At 46.0% G+C, this 20983-nt stretch overlaps 1 protein-coding gene across 6 annotated transcripts in view; it reads left to right on the top strand.

Annotated features, from left to right (window-relative positions):
• Positions 1–20983, top strand: part of NRAP (nebulin related anchoring protein) — a 75678-nt gene that overhangs the window by 26205 nt on the left and 28490 nt on the right. For 4 of the 6 annotated variants that reach the window (XM_052660719.1, XM_052660720.1, XM_052660721.1 and 1 more), the window contains 12 exons: positions 888–986; positions 2544–2648; positions 5053–5160; positions 5426–5527; positions 7442–7639; positions 8235–8339; positions 10676–10774; positions 12090–12194; positions 13738–13845; positions 15525–15836; positions 16969–17073; positions 20135–20233. In XM_052660719.1, coding sequence (XP_052516679.1) covers positions 888–986; positions 2544–2648; positions 5053–5160; positions 5426–5527; positions 7442–7639; positions 8235–8339; positions 10676–10774; positions 12090–12194; positions 13738–13845; positions 15525–15836; positions 16969–17073; positions 20135–20233 — 1545 coding nt within the window. The remainder of the gene's footprint in view (positions 1–887; positions 987–2543; positions 2649–5052; positions 5161–5425; positions 5528–7441; positions 7640–8234; positions 8340–10675; positions 10775–12089; positions 12195–13737; positions 13846–15524; positions 15837–16968; positions 17074–20134; positions 20234–20983) is intronic. The other 2 variants (XM_052660722.1, XM_052660724.1) reach the window with 2 other exon arrangements.

Genomic DNA, 20983 nt, shown 5'->3' with positions numbered 1-20983 from the left:
GAACTTATATAATAGTATGGGTTTCTGGTTTCTTTGGGATAACTGGACTGTCTGGCCTCTCTGAGTCCCATTTAATCAAGATCACTATCTCCCAGAGCTGAGCAGTAGCTCTGCCCTTTGCCACAGTCCCCACCACTCCTCATTACTCCCCCACAATGAGTCCAAACATTGAGCCAAGACGAGTGCCATCCAGCTAGTGGTCTGTGACTCACAGGGTTGAGCTGTCACCCAGGGAGGTGGCAACAGGAGGTGACAGCAAGTGGGTAGGATGACAGACATCAGACTCTGGTTTAGACAAACAGGATATAGTAGAGAAGTGCAAGGCTGCCCCCTGTGAGGGCACAGCCCCCTGCTATGAGATCATGGTCAGAGGCAGTAGGTGGAGTGTGGACAGAGAAGTAAGAGCTAGTGGGATATTGGAAAGTGGAGTGTGGAGGCCTAAAGAAGCTGCCATACTGTGCAGGATATTGGGTGGGGCCCTGGGCTTTGGGCAATTAAACAGAGGCATGAAGACCATGTGTGAGATGTTTGATAGTGATCTGACTGCTACTAACAGATCCAGAACCTAGTTGACTAAAAGGCCTAGCCTGGAGATGGTAGGTTTTAAAATTCCTTTCTCTGATTAGTGATGTGGATGATCACCCTTACTTCCATTCCCTGGCCATTCAGTTGAACTCTTTTGGTGAGCCACCTGTTCAGTCAGTCACTCTTCACTGGGCTGTTTTTCCATCTTGGAGTGGGCTTGGAGTGTCTGTTGGTCTCCAGTTGGAATCTTCGGGTTTTTCTTTGGTCATTTGAGAATCACGGCTCTATAGGGCTGAGGGGGAGGGAGCTAAGGAAATCTTAGAGCAAAGTACAGGTGACACCTTGTGCCTCTCTGCATCCAGGTCAACTACAGGCAAAGCATCGACAAGCTGAAGTACAGCTCTGTGACCAACACTCCTCAGATTGTTCAAGCCAAAATCAATGCCCAGCAACTGAGTCATGTAAGTGATACCCTCTCCACCCAGCTAGATGTGGGGGACTTGCAGTTGCTTTGTAGTGTTCTGGATATCTGGTTCCCCAAAGATTTGACTTCCATTGATGGTGTCATATGTCCTGTTAAAACCATGAGATGGCTCGTTTTAAAAGGTACTATTTTTAATATTTATTTACGTCTGCCTGCGCTGGGTCTTCCTTGCGCTGTGCGTGCAGCCTTCCTATAGCTGCGGCAGTCAGGGGCTACTCTCTAGCGTGGTGATAGAAGCGTTGGGCTTCTCATTGCGGTAGCTTTTCTAGTTTCGGAGCATGGACCCTAGAGTAGTTATGATGTGCCAGCTTAGTTGCTCCGCAGCATGTGGGATCCTCCAAGACCAGGGATCAAACCCATGTCCGCTGCTTTGACAGGCAGATTCTTAATCACTGGACCCCTAGGAGAGTCCAGAAATCACTCTCTTTGATTTAAACTTTATTTTATAAAATTTCAAATACATTCAGAAGTAGAAAGGACAGCATAATGAACCCCCAGGCAGCCGTCACTCAGCTTCAATGAATTAACTCGTAGCCAGTCTTGCTTCCGTATGCACATCCACTGTCCCCTTCCATATTATTTTGAAGGAAATCCTAGGTATTGTATAATTTAATCTACAGATATTTTAGTATGAATCTCTAAAATATAAAAATAATTTTAAACATATTTATACAATTTTGATATACCACACCAAAAAACAAACAAAAATTCTTAACATCACCAATGTCCAGGTGACATTCAGCATTCCAGTTGTCTCATAGGGTTATTTTTTTTTTTTACAGTTTGTCTGAATCAAGCTCCAGATAAGGTTCACACTTTGTGATTGGTTGATATGTCTTCAAGACTCTTTTCATCTTTAAGTTTTCCTCTTTATCTCTTTTCTTGCAAGTTGTTTGTGGAAGAAACTGAACTGTTTATCCTATAAAGTCTCCCACATCTGAGCTTTGCTGACTGTTATCCCAGTGAGGATTGCACATGTGTTCTTCTGGCCTCCAGTGCCTACAAAATAATAGTTGGATCTCTAGGTTTGGTCAGGCTCAGGTTTAATTTGGGGGCAAGACTGCTTTTCATATGATGCCGTGTTCTTCCATTGGGAATCATAAAATGTCTGGTTGGCTGTTTTTGTGTGTGGTTTAAGATGGTCTGTTTCCAATGTGGGCAGACATTTGATAATTACTCTTTGAGTATCTAACTGCACATAGCGAGAGGTTTGGCATTGCAGGAAGTTTAAAAAAACAAGTTTCATAGCCTCAAGTGCTACCAGCGGGTGAGGTAGCCACAGGGAAGCCTTTTGCAAACTTGTAACTGTGAGCATGCCTTTGAGTTGTTTGACTTCTCATTTGGCATCTTCCATCTGTTAATTTAAAACATTCATAAAATTACAGGCTTCCTTGTGAAATGCCTTTTCCAGAAATTCCTTTTTGGCTATGGGCCTACAAAAAGAGAGTGAAAAAGAGCGCATTCTCTCCAAAGTTCTCCTTCTGCCATGTCAAAACCATGTGCTTACCCTGCGGGTTTATTTTACATCCAACAGGTGAATTACCGTGCTGACTATGAGAAAAACAAGTTGAATTACACGTTGCCCCAGGACGTCCCTCAGCTGGTGAAGGCCAGAACCAATGCAGAATTGTTTAGCGAGGTGAGCAAGGAGCATGGGTGAGAACACGGTGGGGGCTATAAACAGATGTGAATATGAAGGGACGAGAGCAGTCCAGCAAACAGGGCCCAGGCAATCCTCTGTTCATGGAGAGGTTCGTCAGAGGCACCCATCAGGTTATGATTTTGAATGTTGCTGTTCATGTGGTAGTTCATGAGAATAAATTGATCACAGCAATTGAATTCTCAGTGTTCGTGCATGTGTATGGTGTATGGAACACACATACACACACTCATACACACTCATCATCATCACAATCATCATCCTGATGACTCCTAGTTGGTGCTTTGCTGTGTGAGTAAAAAGTTTAAGTTTGAAGAAGACAAAACTTAAGCACCAGATTCTCCCAGGAGTCACAATGAGGCTATGACTAGGCTTCTTATTCTAAATGGGAATTGTAGGGCAGGAGAAAGGAAAGAGGAACTAACCTGGGAGGTGGTGGTTTAGTTGCTAAGTCATGTCCCACTCTTGGGACCCCGTGGACTGTAGCCCACCAGGCTCCTCTGCCCATGGGATTCTCCAGGCAAGAATACTGGACTGGGTTGCCATGTCCTTCTCCAGGGGATCTTCCTGACCCAGACATTGAACCCAGGTCTCCGGCATTACAGGAAGGTTCTTTACTGTCTGAGCTATCAGGGAAGCCCAGTTAAGAGTTTGGGATTAACATATGCACACTACCATCTATGGGATAGGTGAATAATCAGTTCAGTTCAGTTCAGTTCAGTTCAGTCGCTCAGTCATGTCCGACTCTTTGCGACCCTATGAATCACAGCACATCAGGCCTCCCTGTCCATCACCAACTCCTGGAGTTCACTCAAACTCAGGTCCATCGAGTCGGTGATGCCATCCAGCCATCTCATCCTCTGTCGTCCCCTTCTCCTCCTGCCCCCAATCCCTCCCAGCATCAGAGTCTTTTCCAATGAGTTAACTCTTCACATGAGGTGGTCAAAGTACTGAAGTTTCAGCTTTAGCATCATTCCTTCCAAAGAAATCCCAGGGTTGATCTCCTTCAGAATGGACTGGTTGTATCTCCTTGCCGTCCAAGGGTCTCTCAAGAGTCTTCTCCAACACCACAGTTCAAAACCATCAGTTCTTCAGCACTCAGCCTTCTTCACAGTCCAACTCTCACATCCATACATGACCACTGGAAAAACCATAGCCTTGACTAGACAGACCTTTGTTGGCAAAGTAATGTCTCTGCTTTTGAATATACTATCTAGGTTGGTCATAGCTTTTCTTCCAAGGAGTAAGCGTCCTTTAATTTCATGGCTGCAATCACCATCTGCAGTGATTTATAGGGACCTACAATATAGCAGGGAAGCCTGGTGTGCTGCAGTCCATGGGGTTGCAAAGAGTTGGACACGACTGAGTGACTGTACTGAACTGAACTATATAGCACAGGGAACTATACCAAATATCTTGTAATAACCTATAATGTAAAAGAACTGAAAAGGATGTATATGTATAGTGTTAATGTATATCTATCTATACATGTATCTGAATCACTTTGCTTTACACTTGAAACTGGCATAGTATTATAAATTATATTTTAATAAAAAATTTAAAACAGAGAAAATAATCTTTTTTGTATGCTTATTCTGTGCTGGACACTGGGATAGGCATTATATATGGAATTATTCATATATTATATTCATATAACCCCTTGGAGTTATTTATTGCAGAGACGCAGTTGGTGGCATGGGCTTTGGTATCAGAGAGCCAGGTGTTACTACCATGGCAACAACAATACCCTGTATCTGTTTGCACTTTATGCGCTTAGGGTATCTGTTCTCAGTGAGGGAATCAACAGTGTATACGGTATATTCTTACTGCCACCCTTGTGTTAAGTCACTTCAGCTGTGTTTGACTCTTTGCAACCCTATGGACTATAGCCCACCAGGCTCCTCTGTCCATGGGATTCTCCAAGCAAGAATAATGGAGTAGGTTGCCATGCCCTTCTCCAGGGGATCTTTCCCACCCAGGAATCGAACCCACATCTCTTATGTCTCCTGCGTTGGCAGGCAGATTCTTTACCACTAGCACCACATGGAAAGCCCCTTAGACAGATATATGATATTATTTTTGCAAATGGTAAACTGAGGACCAAAAAAGTGAAGTAATTTGTCCAAGGTCACATGGTCAGGCAGCAACAGTGTTAGGATGAACCCATGGGTCTTCTCATTGTCCTATCCCATCATTGCCCCACATGGCTCTACAGTGAGGGAATCAACAGTGTTAATAATTGTTATTATCACTTCGGTAGTAGCAGCCAAGATTCTGCTCTGTAAACAGATGAAGGTGGCAACTTTGTAATTTAAAATACTTCTGTTCAACTTTTGGCAAGACTGGACAATGATTCCCATTCACCTGTGATTCTGTTTGTCAGGTTAAGTACAGAGAAGGCTGGGAGAAGACAAAGGGGAAAGGATTTGAGATGAAGCTGGATGCCATGTCTCTGCTGGCTGCCAAAGCTTCCGGAGAGCTTGCAAGCAATGTAGGTTTCTCTCATTAACTCAGAAATGCATAAAAAATGGTTCCAGTAAAACACCAGTGGTCTCGCAGAAAAGAATAATGGCTGTTAACATTGTAACCGTTGCTACGCTTTAATCTTCTACTGGCTTTGAGAAAGACTGGGAGGTGTTTTTTTCAGAATAGTTCCCCTTGTACTTGTCACTTAGACATGGTCCCCCTTGCACTAACCACAGTCCCTCCCATGGCAAAGTTTATCTCTCACAGTTGACTTTCCTCCGTCTCTCCAGATTAAATACAAAGAGGAGTATGAAAAAGCAAAAGGCAAAGTCCTAGGAACTACAGACTCGAGGCTGCTGCACTCCCTTCAAGTTGCCAAGATGAGCAGTGAGGTAAAATCTTTTCTACTCCTCAACCCCCCCACTTAGGGCTGTGTTGCTATGAAAGTTTTTCCCAGCCTGCTTCACCTGAGACTGTTATTTTTCCACTTCCGCTTGTAATTTCTTTCCTGGCTTATGTGGGAAATGTTTTCCTCCTTTATCTTGGCAAAGACTACTATTCTTTTAAAGTAGATGAGAAGTGTGTGGTCTCTAAGGGTGACCGGCATCTGCTGTTCATGGTACAGGATGCTGGGCCACATCTATTCACTCTGAAATGTTTACTAAACAACTACGCTGCGCAACATATTGTGCGAGACACCAGGGCTGTAAGAGGAAACAACACATACCTGGTGTCTCTCTAATGGAGTTTAATTATGTTGGGAGTATTAGATAGAAGCATTCTGTTTATTGAGGTGGTATCCTGGATGAATCCTCTCGTCCAAACACAAATGGTAATCAAGATGTTTGTTTAGCCAACAATTGGGGCATCTAGGTTCCAGCTGGGAGAAGGCAATGGCACCCCACTCCAATACTCTTGCCTGGAAACTCCCGTGGACGGAGGAGCCTGGTAGGCTGCAGTCCATGGGGTCGCTAAGAGTTGGACACGACTGAGTGACTTCACTTTCACTTTTCACTTTCATGCATTGGAGAAGGAAATGGCAACCCACTCCAGTGTCCTTGCCTGGAGAATCCCAGGAACGGGGGAGCCTGGCGGGCTGCTGTCTATGGGGTCGCACAGAGTTGGACACAACTGAAGCGACTTAGCAGCAGCAGCAGCAGCAGGTTCCAACCACTCAAAATGGCAGTGCTTGTAAACAACTATAGTGGCAGGTGGTTGACCTGGGTACATATCCCTTAGCAGAAACCTTTGGGAAAGGAGTGGTCTGCCAAAAGGGTCAGATTTGGTTTTCAGTTAAGACTTCCCTGTCAATGCCGAACAGGCAAAAAGGAGGCATGGTCGTCAATTCTGCTTTATGATGGTGAGGCTGGCTTATGCTGCTTTGGTGGTGCAGTCAGTTATGATGACCTGATGAGTCATGGAGGAACCAGGGCTTGAGTAGAAAAAGAGAATTGGCATCTTATAACCATTTTGGATGTGCCCTATGGAACAAGCCCTCTAATGTCCTCAGTCATGAAGTATACAGAGACACTGAACATTTGGCTTCAGTCTAGACAGAGAACAAAACTGATTTTGCATACTTGTAGTTGGAGCAAATGGGGCCAAAAAAGGTGACCTTGCCGTAAGTCATAATGTAGTTAGTGGTAGTGGCTGAGGAATAGAGAATTAGACCCTAGAAGTTAAGAACTCTTAACTTACTCCTAACTTACTCCTAGACTTTTTCTACTGTACCACACTTCCTCACCGTCACACCATCATCACCACCATCACACTATCACCATCATCATCACCACCATTCATCCTCATTGCCAACATTTATCAGGTGTTTGCTGTATACCATCCCTGCACTAAGTGGGTTTCGGTTCCTGTTTTGTTTACTTTTCACAGTAGCCCTTCAAGGAAAATGAGCCTTTAGAGAGGTGATGTGGCTTCCCAGAGGCCGTCTAGCTGGCAAAGTTCAGATCAGATTTGAACTCAAGCTTGGCTGACCCTGGAGCTCACACTTTGCTATATTTTCCTCTCAAAGCTTCCACAGAAACCATGGATCGAGTGTTTTCTTTCTAGAGCAGCTGGGTGAAAAGAGTTAGGAGGCATTTCTCGCAGAGTCAAAGTAGTGTGAAACCTCAGTTCCCAGGTGCCACCACCTGGCAGAGCCAGGACTCGGGTCTCACGCTCTGGACAGACAGGTGGCATTGCCCAGAGTGCCAGTTCCTCATGGAAGCCTGGGCTTCTCTGCTGCGTTTGTTTTCACGTCACTCCCGCCAAGGCAGGCTTCCAGTAATACAGTGTGTTTTGGTGCCTTCAAGGTTGAATACAAGAAAGGCTTTGAAAAGAGTAAGACCCACTTTCACCTGCCCATGGACATGGTCAACATCAGGCATGCTAAGAAGGCCCAAGCTCTGGCCAGTGACCTGGACTACAGGAAAAAACTGCATGAATACACTGTGCTGCCCGAAGATATGAAGACTCTCTGGGCCAAGAAAGCCTACGGGCTCCAGAGCGAGGTGAGCTCTGACTCTTAGCCCCTTCTCCCCATGCAGCTCTTGCAGCTGGATATGGTGACCCTTTCAGAGTGAGTTAGAACTTGTCCATGAGTCTGTTAGGCGACTCCGGACCAGGAAGAACTGCTGGAGATGTGCCAGGCTCAGGGAGGATGGACGGGGAGGTAGAGATAGAGATGGAGTTAGAATCAAGACGGTGGAGACCAGAGGGTGGAGGGTTGGGTCTCAGAGCTATTGTGAAAGTCAAGGTGTGTTGGTAATGGGATGAGCAAAGAGAAAAGCAAGTACTGAAAGTGGTTAATGCTGATAAATGTTGTAAAGTACATCTAGGAAGTACACCAGCTTGGCAGATAAAGTCCTTAGGCAAAAAGTCTGAAAAGCCCTCCTTTTTGGTGAAGGTGGTGGTGTTTCAGAACTAAGGTAGAATTAGCCTCGTCTGCTTACAGGGTGGGTAGTGGCTTCACCCCCGAGCAGAGTTCTGCCTGACTATAAGACGAAGGGCCGAGAAAACGCAGGAGTGAGCGCTTTCCTAAGTCTCCGTTAACTTCTCCCAGTCTGCATTCATGTGTCTTGATTAAGCTTGGTCTTCCTCTTGCAGCTGCAGTACAAGGCTGACCTGGCGTGGATGAAAGGGGTCGGGTGGCTGACCGAGGGCAGTCTCAACTTGGAACAGGCCAAGAAGGCCGGACAGCTGGTCAGCGAGGTAACCTGAGCCCAAGCCCCTGACTTCTCGTCCTTCTCAGCCCAAGCGACCCTGGAGAGCCATCTTTCCCTCTGAATTCTCCTCAACCCCCAGGCTTAGTTTTTGAGTGAGACAGGGGAGTACTTCTTCATTTTGCACGTGTAGCTCACCCTGAACTAGCTTTCTACACCTTTACTTTTCCTGGGAGGTATTTGTAAGAAGCCAACCAATGGGGTCGCAGAGTCAGACTAATTGACTGGACAATAACGGTTCTCACCATCTGTGTGCCGTAAACTCACCATAGACTTTAGGCAAGTCATTCAACCTTTCCAATCCTCCTTCTCTCTTATAAAAATGAGAAGGTTGGCTAGGATCCTCCCCAAATCCCTGTGGCTCCAAGCCTGTGCTTCTCTTTACTCCGTGTACAGCTGGTGTTGGCAGCAGGCAGAGGAGGACTTTTGAAGGACATTTCATTTGCAAATGTGACTATTTCAGGAACCCCGTTTGAGATCTTCAAAGGGGGTTCTTATTTTGGTGGCAGGAAGGCTGAGTCGGCATTTTTCTTGCACATGGTAATCATAGTGCTGATAACAGCTGCCGTTTATAGGCTGATAATAATTATGCAACCAGTGCTGTCGTTCATTGATGACTGTGAGTGTGTTATACACCCATGGTTCATTTGTCACTCACGTTTATTACTCCTCTGTGAGTAGACACTAGTATTATTCTGTTCACATCCCCATTTTACATAGGTGGAAGGTAAGACAGAGTTACATTTCCAGAAGTGGCAGAGCTGGGATCTGTATGTAATGTTTTGCTCCAATGCACCAGCTCTGGACAATGAAGCAATATTGGATTCCCGAAGCACCTTTTCTCATTTATTTTTATTTATCCACTGCACTCATCCTTCTCTCAGACACAGACACATTCAAGGTTAGGGTGTTTGAATAAGGAAGGTAGAGAGAAGAGAATACCCTTGAGGGTTCCCATCACTTAACTTCTTTGAGACCAGTTGAAATCCAAATGGAACAAGCCGAGCCCCATTTGTCTTGGACAGGGGTGTGGTAAGGGGACCTTCTGCCTTAGGCATGCCTGATCCCATCTCACTCCTGTGCTGACTCATTGTTAAGTTCCTCGAGGGCCAGGAAAATACCCTTTCCTTTACCTTTTTCATAGCCCTGCTCTGCCCTGGGCAGGGTGGGTTCTTCGCTCCTCACTTGGCACTTCTGATTTGACCAATGCAGAGGCTGGGACACCCAGGGATTTCCAACCATGGAAAGGCAATGTGACTTCCTTCGATTATGTGGTGAAGGAGTCTTCCCATTCAGCATGCTCTAATGAGAAAGGGAAAGTACAAGTCTCTTTGGAATATTTTTTGTAGAATTTCTTTTCTTCCTCGTGGGAAGAAGCTTGAAACTTTCAATATTCCATTCCTTATTTGTGCTTCATTTGGTATCAGCAATCCTCTTGCTGACGGCACTGGGGGCTCTGCTCACCTGTGATCTCCCCACAAGTTTTTGTTCAATAAGCCATTCTCAGCAGCTTCCCTTCCCATCAGCTTTGGCAACTCCAATGGAAAAGCCAGAGGAACTAAACCTCTGAGAAGGACAAGAAGTCCCCGCTGGGGAACAGAATTAGCACATGTAATTTTTGCCAGTGGCTTTGCGGCTGTGAGATGGGGACATGAGGAAGACAAGCCCTCAGTAATCTGGAACACGGAAAGCTGTGAGGGCAGAACCCACCTGGCCACCTGCCTTCTGGATGTGGCTCCTGGCCTTTCCTGTCACAATACTTCCTGGAACATCCTGACAGCACTGTGAAAAACAGTGACTGTGAGCGCAGTGATCACTTACTCTGCCCAAGGACTCCCCTCGTGGGAAGGGAGGCTTTGAAGCCTCTGCACCACCCGCAGTAAAGCAGCTTCTATTGTTTCCCACATTGTACAGTCCAAGCCTGAGCAGCTCAGGGGATCCAAGGATCTGCCCAAGGCCGTGAAACCAGAAAGAGGTTGGGGGAGATTTGGACCTCAGGATTCCTGGCTATCAAGTCCAAGTTCCCTCCACTCAGCTCTCCTATGTCAGATCTAGGTTTACAAAATGGATGCATCCCAGGGCTCACAGTGACACACAGGGTTCACTGAAGGGAGGATTCAAGTCCCCATTCAGCAGAAGCGACTAAAACAAGCTCGCCAGGCTGAAAGTCTCAGGTCTGAGTGGTCCTCTTTAAGCTAAAGGAATAGCTGGACCATCCCCCTTGGGAAAATTCTTGGGTCACAGAAAGTATGTGGGTGTTTGCATGTATGTGATGGTGGGGACAGCCCTATCTAATGCTACCGAGCCTCTTTTCTTTGGAAACAGAAAAACTACAGGCAGAGGGTCGATGAGCTGAAGTTCACCAGTGTGGCCGACAGCTCCCAGATGGAGCATGCCAAGAAGAGCCAGGAACTGCAGAGCGGGGTGAGTCCTGGGCTGCCCTTTCTCCTCCGAGCTGCTGTGTCATGGGCCTGGGAACCTCCGGGACCACAGCAGGTGCTGCCCAGGCACGAGCCAGGAGCCAAGGAGCCCTCCCTTTAAATAGGCTGGGCCCTGCTTTCCACGGGCTTCCAGGCCTCGCTACCTCACTCGCCATATTTCTCCTCTAGTTGTTAAAGACAGATGTCAACTGACATTGTTCCTTTTCAGTTTTCAATCTTGCCTAGTTCCTTCTTCTTTCTTTCTCCTTCTCTCTCCCTCATCAAGGACTCCAGAATTCTGGAGCCTGTAGAGGGTTATCTTAGAGGAGGATAGCATTTGCTTGTGAGATGGTGCACTTCACACCCACTTGCACTGAAATGCGGAAGGTAGTACAATGAAACACCACATATGTTATTTACTCGTTGGGGATCAACAGCTGAGCAGGTATAGTTGCTGCCATCTGGCCAGGACGTTCCTAGCTTTCCTTTCTAAAGGTCCAGATACACCTGCCAGAAAGGATGCAATAAACAGAATTCAGAGTCAGCAGAAATCCACTGCATGGAAACTCAGGCTGGGAAGTGGGAGAGAAGGGAAGAGAGAAAGAGCAGGAGTGATTCGGTTTCCATGGAGAAGATGCTCACTCATGCTGCCCTTTTGGCCACTGTTCGCTTTCCAGGTGTCACTCCCTGTGGATGTTCTAGGTTTGATCATGGGGTGCAGGAGGCAGGAGATACTTCTTATTTTCCCCACTTGAGGAGTCCATGTTCATCTTAGCCCTCTAGTGGGTCATTTGTATGGCCATGGACACTGTGGATGGGAACAGCTTGGGGAAGTTGATGCCTCCTGGGAAAATGGGGCTTCCCTGATGGCTCAGATGGTGAAGAATCTGCCTGCAATACAGGAAACCCAGGTTCGAGGGTCAGAAAGATCCCCTGGAGAAGGGAATGGCAACCCAATCCAGTATGCTTGCCTGGAGAATCCCATGGACGGAGGAGTCTGGCAGGCTATAGTCCGTGGGGTCACAAAGAGTCAGACACGACTGAGCGACTAACATTTTCACTTTCTTTAAGGGAAAATGAGAACCTTAGAGGGGTTCTCAGATTGGTCCCCTGGCCGCGTTTTCCTCCCAGCGGCTCACTGCTGCTGCCCATTCCCTAGTCATCTATTCTGCCTTAAGCCTCATTTCCTGCATGCTGCCAGCCAGCATCTGCCCTGATTGATCCTGTAATGGATTTTCCATGTAAGACACAGAAGAACCGAGCAGCCAGCCACCTCCTCCTTTGCCTTCTGCTCCTGACCCAGTGTTCTCTCCCAACAGGTGGCCTACAAGGCAGAGCACGAGCAGTCCGTCCATCAGTACAGCATTAGCAAAGACGAGCCTCTCTTCCTACAGGCCCGAGCCAACGCTGCCAATCTCAGCGAGGTATAGTCAGGGGCGGGGGGTGGCCAAGGGCTCTACTTTCCTGTATGTAGGCACCTGATCTGTAAAGCCCACCAGCTGTATCAGTGTGTCTGTGTCAGTGAGGCTGCCTGTGTACATCTGGTCATTGTAAACTCCTCACGAGTATTAGTGGGCAGGAAGGGCTTCCCTGGGGGCTCAGTGGTAAAGAATCTGCCTGCCAAACAGGAGATGCCGGTTCAATCCCTGGGTCAGGAAGATTCCCTGGAGGAAGAAATGGCAACCCACTCTAGTATTCTTGCCTGGAAAATCCCAGGGACAGAGAAGCCTAGTGGGTTACAGTCTTTGAGGTTACGAAAGAGTCAGACGCCATTGAGCAATGGAGCACGCACACACGCACGCAGGCATGCATGCAGACAACCTTTGGTAGGAATGAGCATCAGCTATACGCTGGAGTAGGAGGCAGTGGTTATTCCGGGGTTGGAGTTGAAACAACATAAGAATAGTGATAGAGAAGGGAGTGAAAAAGAGCTCAGAAATTGGCTCCAAACTGTCCGGGTTTTTAGCACTTACTAGGTATGCAACCGTGGGCAATTTCTTTGCTCTCAGCAGTCCCACTGGCAAATGAGGGCACTCTTATTTCCCTCTACATTGGGTTGCCCTGAAGTCTCAGTGAGCTGATACACGGCAAGCACAGGGAGGAGCATGCTCAGAGCAGTTATTTCTTAGGCACGAAAGCTTGTGGGGTTCCAACTTTTCTTCTCTTTCGTCTAAGGAAGAGTCTTTCTTGGCTCTTCTGCTGGTCTCCCAGGTCTTTGGGGTCCTGATGCAAGTATTTGGAAGAGGGGGTAGAACTGGATGGAGAAACAGAAGCTAAATTGATTGACACACAGAAATGGAGGGAGCCTTGGATGGTAAAGAATCCGCCTGCAATGCAGGAGACCTGGGTTCAACCTCTGGTTTGGGAAGATGCCTTGGAGAAGGACATGTCTACCCACTCCAGTATTCTTGCCTGGAGAACCTCATGGACAGAGGAGCCTAGTGGGCTACAGTCCATGGGGTCGCAAAGAGTTGGACACCACTGAGCGACTTTCACTTTGTAGAAGAAAGAACTTGAAATCTGGAGGTGGGGGCAGGACAGGAAGTGGGAGGAGCAAAGGAAAGACCCACATGCGCTAGAGGCTGGGCTCAGAAAGAGAAAGGGGCGCACCAGGAGCAGCTGCTGGGCTGGTGGGGTGTGCAGAGGCGGGGAGCAGACTCTTCAGAAGCGCTGCTGTGTACTGTGCGGTGTCATTCCACCTATGACCTGTCACCAGACTTCCGTGAAGACTCTTAGTATTTTCCAGGGCTTCTGGAGTTCAGTGTCTGCTTTTTTCAGCCAAAGCCCTGTAAGGCAAGAGGCCTTAAGGTAGGAACAAGAAGGCCTGGTATAGTCAGGCTATAGGTTTCTCTGGATCTCAGGGTTTCTATAGAAGGATGTAATGGGTGTTTGCCTCCTGGAGAGGTTGTTACAGAGTCTAAGGGAAGTCCTCTCACTTCAGGATGATCTCTTTTCTCCTACCCTTAGAAACTGTATAAGAGCAGCTGGGAAAACCAGAAGGCGAAAGCGTTTGATCTGCGTCTTGACTCCTTGGCCTTCCTGGCAGCCAAAGCCAAGAGGGACCTGGCCAGTGAGGTAAGTCAGTCCCCAGTTTGTACTCGGCATCATGAATCCTGACATCTATGTCTGGGCGAGTCCGAAGGTGTCCTGGCAGGTTTTTAGTCTCTCTGACCCTCAGGATTCTAATCTGTAAAATGGAGATAAGTATGATACCTTGAAGTGAGATAATCGTGTAAGTATCTAGCACGCTGCCTGCCGCACACTTGTTTTTGGTAAGTGGTAACTGGTATTATCACTAGTAGTAGCGTGAGTAGTAATCCAAACCACTCATTTTACAGGTAAACTGATGTCCAGAGACATTCCTTGACTTTCTAGGGTTGTGGAGGCCTGCTGAGGTTAGAGTACAGGCTCGGGTGTTGGAATGACTCGGGGTAAAATCCCCGCTCCATCACCAAATAGCTTGTAACTTGGGGTAGGCTGTCTCACCTTTCAAAATCTCAGTGAACTCATGCGTAAATTGGTAATTGCAAAGTGGTTATGAGGAAATGAGATGCATTGATGTGGGTGAAGTGTTCTGTAGTCCAGTGCTGTCTATTACGAGTCCGATGTGAGATAAGGAGCTTAGGCCAGCTTATAAGTCTGACATTGGTGGCTCAGATGATAAAGAATCTGCTTGCAATGCAGGAGACCTGGGGAGCAGCTTTCACTTTCACTGCTTCCTTCATCAAGAAAGTCTTGTTTCCAAAAAAAAACCCAGATATATATGTGTGTGTGTGTGTGTGTGTGTGTGTGTGTATACACATTCTGTATCTATTGTGTATGTATATGTAATAATATATATATATATATATACACAAAAATATACCCATAAATGTGTATAGATATCAGCTGAACTAAACAATGGCTTGGCAATGTGGTTGATTTACATTATGACACAAGCCCTTTGTCTCATCACAAACCGGCACTTGTCTATAGATGCACTTTTGAGTGGCACAGATTTATACCATCCCTGGCTCATTGCAAGTGTTCAATAAATCGTGGCGGATAGTGATCCTGTTGTTCTTGTTGCCAGATTTGAGAGTAGAGCCCACGTCTCCTGATGACCTCAGTAATGACGATGTTGAAATGATGCCACACACCACCATCCTGCTACAGTTTTCAAAGCACTTCCATATTTATTCTTTCTTCGGATCCTCATAAATCTAGGTCTAATGTTTCTTTTTCAGGCCAGTGTGTTCCCTTTTGCTCCCCCTAACTCCTAAATATTTACAGGTACCTCAGTTGTCTTTCATTTGAACTTCTTTCTGAAATAGCAGTTGTATTTTAGGTATTCTGTGTCTTTTTCATTTCATGATGACTTTCCATACTATTCTTGCTGTTATCAAAAAAAATTACAAAACAGCTTTCATGAAAGCAAGAGGCCACTTAAAAATAAACCCAGAAAGAGTAATCTCAAATAATATAGAGACAAGGTGGAATTGCACCAGGAAATGGGGAGAAGACTGTTCGATAGCTGAACTTTCAGTTTAGTTCTGAGGTTCTGGTAGTACAGGTGTAAAGGGAAATAATGAGTTGTATTTTTTTTTTCAATATTTGATGAAAGGAAATATATCAGTTGTTCAAAGGAGGCACAATTTTTATGACACTAATTCTGATAGGTCCTGTTGTATGACCTTAACTTTCTTGTGTGACTTGACGCTTAATTCCTTTAGGAGATATCTGCTAAGGGACCCCTGCTCTCTTTCTCCATTTAGGTGAAGTACAAAGAGGATTATGAAAAATCCAGAGGGAAGCTCATTGGAGCTCAGGGTGCCCAGGGGGATTCGCAAATGAGCCACTCGCTGCAAATGTCCAAGCTCCAGAGTGAACTGGAATACAAGAAGGGCTTCGAGGACACCAAGGCTCAGTGCCACGTCCCCCTGGACATGATCCACCTCGTGCACGCCCGCAAGGCTCAGCACTTAGCCACAGACATAGGCTACAAGACGGCATCCCATCACTTTACAGCTTTGCCCACAGACATGAAGGTGGAGTGGGCCAAGAAGGCTTACAGTTTACAGAGTGATGTAAGCTCCTTGTGTGTGTGTGTGTGTGTGTGTGTGTGTGTGTGTGTGTGCGTGCGCACTAGTGTTCCCCAAACCCTTCAGGACATAGTCTATACTTTGAGATACCTCTTTCTGGATCCCTCAGTGGAAACGTTTAAGCTTCCTAGTGCTTTAATTTTACTCAGAACTATGCCCATTTTAGATTCGGTACTACCGAAAAGAAAATTATACAGCTTCCTTTTTCTTCTTGGCATTCTGACGGACATAGGTTATCTTTGTTTCTCCTTATTGCTGGGTTAGCAGGGGGATGTATATGTGACATTCTTAACTGTGACCTGCCCGTGGAGAGAGCATTCATGGTACTCAGGCCAAGGTCAGTCGTCCCATGTTTAGAAAGCACAGCTTGCTAGTCCTGCACAAGCCTTCTCTCCCTTCCCGGTTATGTTCTTTCATCTCCGGTTGACTGGCGAACTGAAAAGACAGGTCAGCAACAGCCAGACTGTCACCCCTGGAGGTGGGGTGGGGGGAGTGCAGACACACCCTTCCAGGTAGAGCTCGTTTAGGATGGAGAGGTGATCTGCTAGTTTCAGAGATATGTCCATATAAATGATTTTCCATTAAAACTACTACTCCTTCCATGGCAAAGAAAGAAATGAGAAATCCCTCCCCTGCTGCCCTGCGCTGAGGTTCTTAAGAAGGAATTGGCACCGTGGGAAGTCTCGCATGTCTTGTGAAATTCCCTCAGATAGCTTCCCACCCGGGTTCTGTTGTGGATTCTCATTTTCTTCTCCCCTGCGTGTCACTTTAAACAAGAAACCGGGGAAGGCAGACAATGAGGCCGCGCGTCTTCCCGAGGTTGCCGTGGACCTGTAATGAGGGATGCGACTGATGGGGGCCCCCCTCCATCCAGCTTCACCCCAGCAGTGTCGGGTGGGGCCAAAGCTGCCATCCGCGGGTCGGCTCCAATTAAGGGAGAGATTAATTTACATTTTGGAGCCCTACCTGTGACTGTGCAGAAATGGATTAGACAAAAGTGGCATCTAATTTGACTCAGCTGGCACCAAGGTGGCATCGGGGAGCCATTAATAGCCCTTTAAATGTCTGCACACCAACAATGGCCTGCCTTTTTTTTTCCCCCTTTCTCCTTTGTCAGAACCAATACAGGGCAGATGTGAAGTGGATGAAAGGGACGGGCTGGGTCGCCACCGGGTCATTAAATGTGGAGCAGGCGAAGAAGGCAGGAGAACTCATTAGCGAGGTGAGATTCCCTGACAGCGTGTGGCGGGCCTGGCTGCATTAGGCGTGCGGCATTTCTGTATAAAATTAAAATAATTTCCACTCAAAAGGCAAAGAAAAAGGCAAAGCTACATGAAAGGCCTCCAAACCTAGACTAGGGCCGGTAATTAGAGGAAAACCACATACCAAACACACCCCAGTAGGGGCCCAGAGAGCCCTGGCAAAAACAAAGTGGGTGACAAATGATATTATGAATAATAATGACAATCAAACAGAGCTCAATTGCTACCCACCAACTTACCTTTTTAATGAAGCAATACGGGAGAGATGATAAAAAGACACGTTTATCGCACCCAGAAAGCCCTTTGGTGACTTCACGCACATTTTCTCCCTCTTTCTTTCCGAGGCAGGCTGTGTAAACAGTTTTTGAATATTCACGTGGTGTCGAACATGTGACACGGTTCTTTTTTTGTTGGAGGGTCTCATTTCTGTTTGAATCTCACTGCTGGCTACTTGTAGCCACCCTGGCTGGACTCACAGGCTTCTGAAAGGAGCCCTTTCCTCCCTTTTTAGGACAGTATCCTTGAGCAGATCTTTTAAAGACTAGGTCAGCGTTTCTTGACCTTGGCCCTGTGGACGTTCTGATGATTCTTTGTTGAGGGGCTCTCCTGGGCCTTGCACGGCATTTGGCAGCATTGCTGGCCTCTAAGCATTAGACGCTCACGGCAGTCTTTCCCGGTCGTGATAACCAAATATGCCTCCGGACACTGTTGCAAGGTGGAGTGATTGCCCCTGGGCTGGACACGTCAGAGTCATCTTTGTCTCACATTCACAGAGAGGCTGCACACCCTCGATGAGCCAAATCCACTCTGTAATGTCTGCTTTGGGAGGCACTTGCTCAGCAGCCTGGTCTTTCTGGATGTTCCTGAAGGAGGAGGAGACATAATGACTATAGCCCCAGGAGACTTCAACCTTGACAGTGAGCAGCCTGGGACAGTGTGTGGGCCCAGGTCCTCCTAAATGTAAAGTTAAAGCAGAAAGACACCTGTAGTGTACGCACACCTGCCAAGCATTGATATTTCCCCATGGGCGAGCATTCCAGTCACCTGACACATCACAGTGTATGCATGATAAGTCGCTTCAGTCGTGTCCAACTCTTTGCGACCCTATGGACCGTAGCCTGCCAGATTCCTCTGTCCATGGGATTCTCCAGGCAAGAAGACCAGAGTGGGTGGCTGTGCGCTCCTGCAGGGGATCTTTCCCACCCAGGGATCAAACCAGCATCTCTTATGTCTCCTGCATTGGCAGCCGAGTTCTTTACTATCAGCACCATCTGGAAAGCCCAGTGTGTCACAGAGCTGATTTCAAAAATGACCTTACTCTGATTGACATAATTTTTAGAAACGTTAGTGGACATTTAAGGCTCAGAAGACCCTGGGAGTTCTGTAGAGATTGTACTGCCCTAAGTATTAAATAATTCAGTCTTATTAAGGAGAAGCTCCCTTAGGAGAGTGAACATGAGAAATTAACACATTTATAGTTGAAGATTCATACTCCCAAACTCTCCATAGAGGACCCACTCATAAAAAATAAAGGCCGTTGTACACATCATTTAGACTTTCAAATGATTCCTTCATGTATTTAAGTCTGGAAGACAAGGGATCCTTTTTGGAACCATCCTTCCTATAGTGGTCTTAATTTTCCACCCCATTTTGCAAACTTATTTAACAAACTTGCCTGTCTTCCGTGCTTTGTGTGTTCTCAGTCACTCAGTTGTGTCCGACTCTTTGCGACCCCCTGGACTGTAACCCACCAGGCTCCTCTGTCCATGGCATAGGAAATGGAGCATGTTGCCATTTCCTATTCCAGGGGACTCTCCATGCTTTATACAGGTCTTCAGACTTCAGGAAGGATGTCTTTCAGCAACTTTTCCAACCATCTCATTCCAGTTCGGCATGTTTCCAGTTTAGCGTCCAACTGAATTGATTTCTTAGTTTTCAGACTGAATGCCAGGCTCTGTGAAAGAGCTACAAATGCACACACACGTGTCGTTTAAACCAGGAGTTAGCAAACTTTTTTGTAAAGGACCTGATGGTAGATATTTTTGGCTTTGTGGGCCACCCCGCTCCTGTTGTAACTACTCTCCTCTGCCATTGTAGCCAGATACAGCCATAGATAAACATGTAAATGAATGAGCACAAGTGTGTTCTAATAAAACTTTATTTACAAAACAAACGATGGACCAAATTCAGCTGGACATTTAACTGTCTTCTTAAGATAACCCAGTATACAAATATCCAACCTAAAGGAAGTGTTTCTAAAATAATTGTTTGATTGGATAAAGGATATGCTTCATAATTCCATTAAGAAAGCAACTGTTTTACTCTCCCGGAACTGTACTTTGATTAAAAAAAAAAACCACAGAAATTAATTTAAGCATGATTGTCAGAATATTTCAAAATTGGGTATCTCAGACTTTGTTAGCATTTGTATTTCTTGTAACCCTTATTGTTTCAGTCTCTTTCAAATTGTCTGATGATTCCTTTCAATAATAGCACTCTTTTTCTTGTTATTATAACATTTATAGAGTTACTGCATGTGTTAACCGGATTGGTTTGTATGGTCACTGACTGTTAAAGTAACGGTTTTGACTGTGGTAATCTCTTCCAAGTTCTTTTGTGGAAGGAACTTAGAAAGCTTCAAGGATAAATGTAACTATGAATGTTCTTTCTTGCTTGGGAAACCCAAACTAAGGTATGTAAACAACTGCAAGACAGTATCTGAAGGCTACATAAAGAATCCTTTCCTAAGTGTGTGTCCTACAGTATTTTACCCGTATAACCTAATTTTGAGATGTTTTCTTTGCACCAGGTAGAAATACTTTAATGTTAATTGACATGAGGTTATTCTTAAATTGAAACAAATATTAACCTGAAGGCACCTAGGATATAAAGATGGAGGAAGCCGAATAATAATTATGTTCACAAATTCACTCTAATCTCAAGCAACCTATGATTTTCTCTTTCAAATGGCATGAAAGAGCAGCACAAAATTCACAGCTTTGATCTTTTTCTGCTCAACAGAAGAAGTACCGGCAGCATCCAGATGCTTTGAAGTTTACCAGTATTAAAGACACTCCGGAGATGGTCCAGGCCAGAATTAGTTATACCCAAGCAGTGGATGTAAGTGATAATGTATATACATTATGACTCTAAGAGTGGGCTCTTCTTTCAACCCTGCGATTGAAGCTGAGGGGTTCTTGGCTTGCTCCTTCTGTTGTTCTAAGGATGAAGGAGCTTCTTATCCTTTGCTGAGACTCACCTTAGCGGGGGTGCTTCTTCATCAGGATGCAAATGGGGTGTTACCGCTGCTCTTAGCTGCCAAGTGGGGCTCCACCACCCCAGTGCCCCCGGCTTTCATTCCTTCCCATTTGCATGTCTCCAGGGTTTGTCTGTGGTCAAGGCCTTTTCCCCTTCCTTTTGTTTTGAAACATTGTTTTCAGAAATGGGACTTTGGGGCGAAATTCTTGATGATTGGAATACTTAGGAATTGGAATGCTTAGGGTTTCTTGGGACCCAGGGCAGGAATTCTGGCTTTCTGAATTCCCCTAAAGACTTCGAAAGTGATTTGGATCTGATTTATGTACCTTAGACTAACTTTTAAGCCATTTCCCATCTTCCCTTTATAAAGTGAAACCAAGATCTGGCCTTTTGCCCTCTCAGCGCAGGGTTCCTTGGAGACTGGGAAGAATGACGAGGTCCTCTAAAAAGTCACGTTAAGGCAGGATTAGCCCTGTTTGGCTGATTCTTCTGAGAGGGGGCCCCTGGGTCATTGCACAGGACAGACAGGCCTTTAAAATATCTTCAAACCTTTTAACTTGCCACGAGGGAAATTGACAAACCTTGGTGGGGAGGAGTTGCCAAATGTCTCCC

This window comes from Budorcas taxicolor, chromosome 23, assembly GCF_023091745.1.
Source record: "Budorcas taxicolor isolate Tak-1 chromosome 23, Takin1.1, whole genome shotgun sequence".
Lineage (NCBI taxonomy): Eukaryota > Metazoa > Chordata > Mammalia > Artiodactyla > Bovidae > Budorcas > Budorcas taxicolor.
The sequence above is the reverse complement of the archived record's forward strand: the minus strand, read 5'-3'. Positions and strand labels throughout refer to the sequence as shown.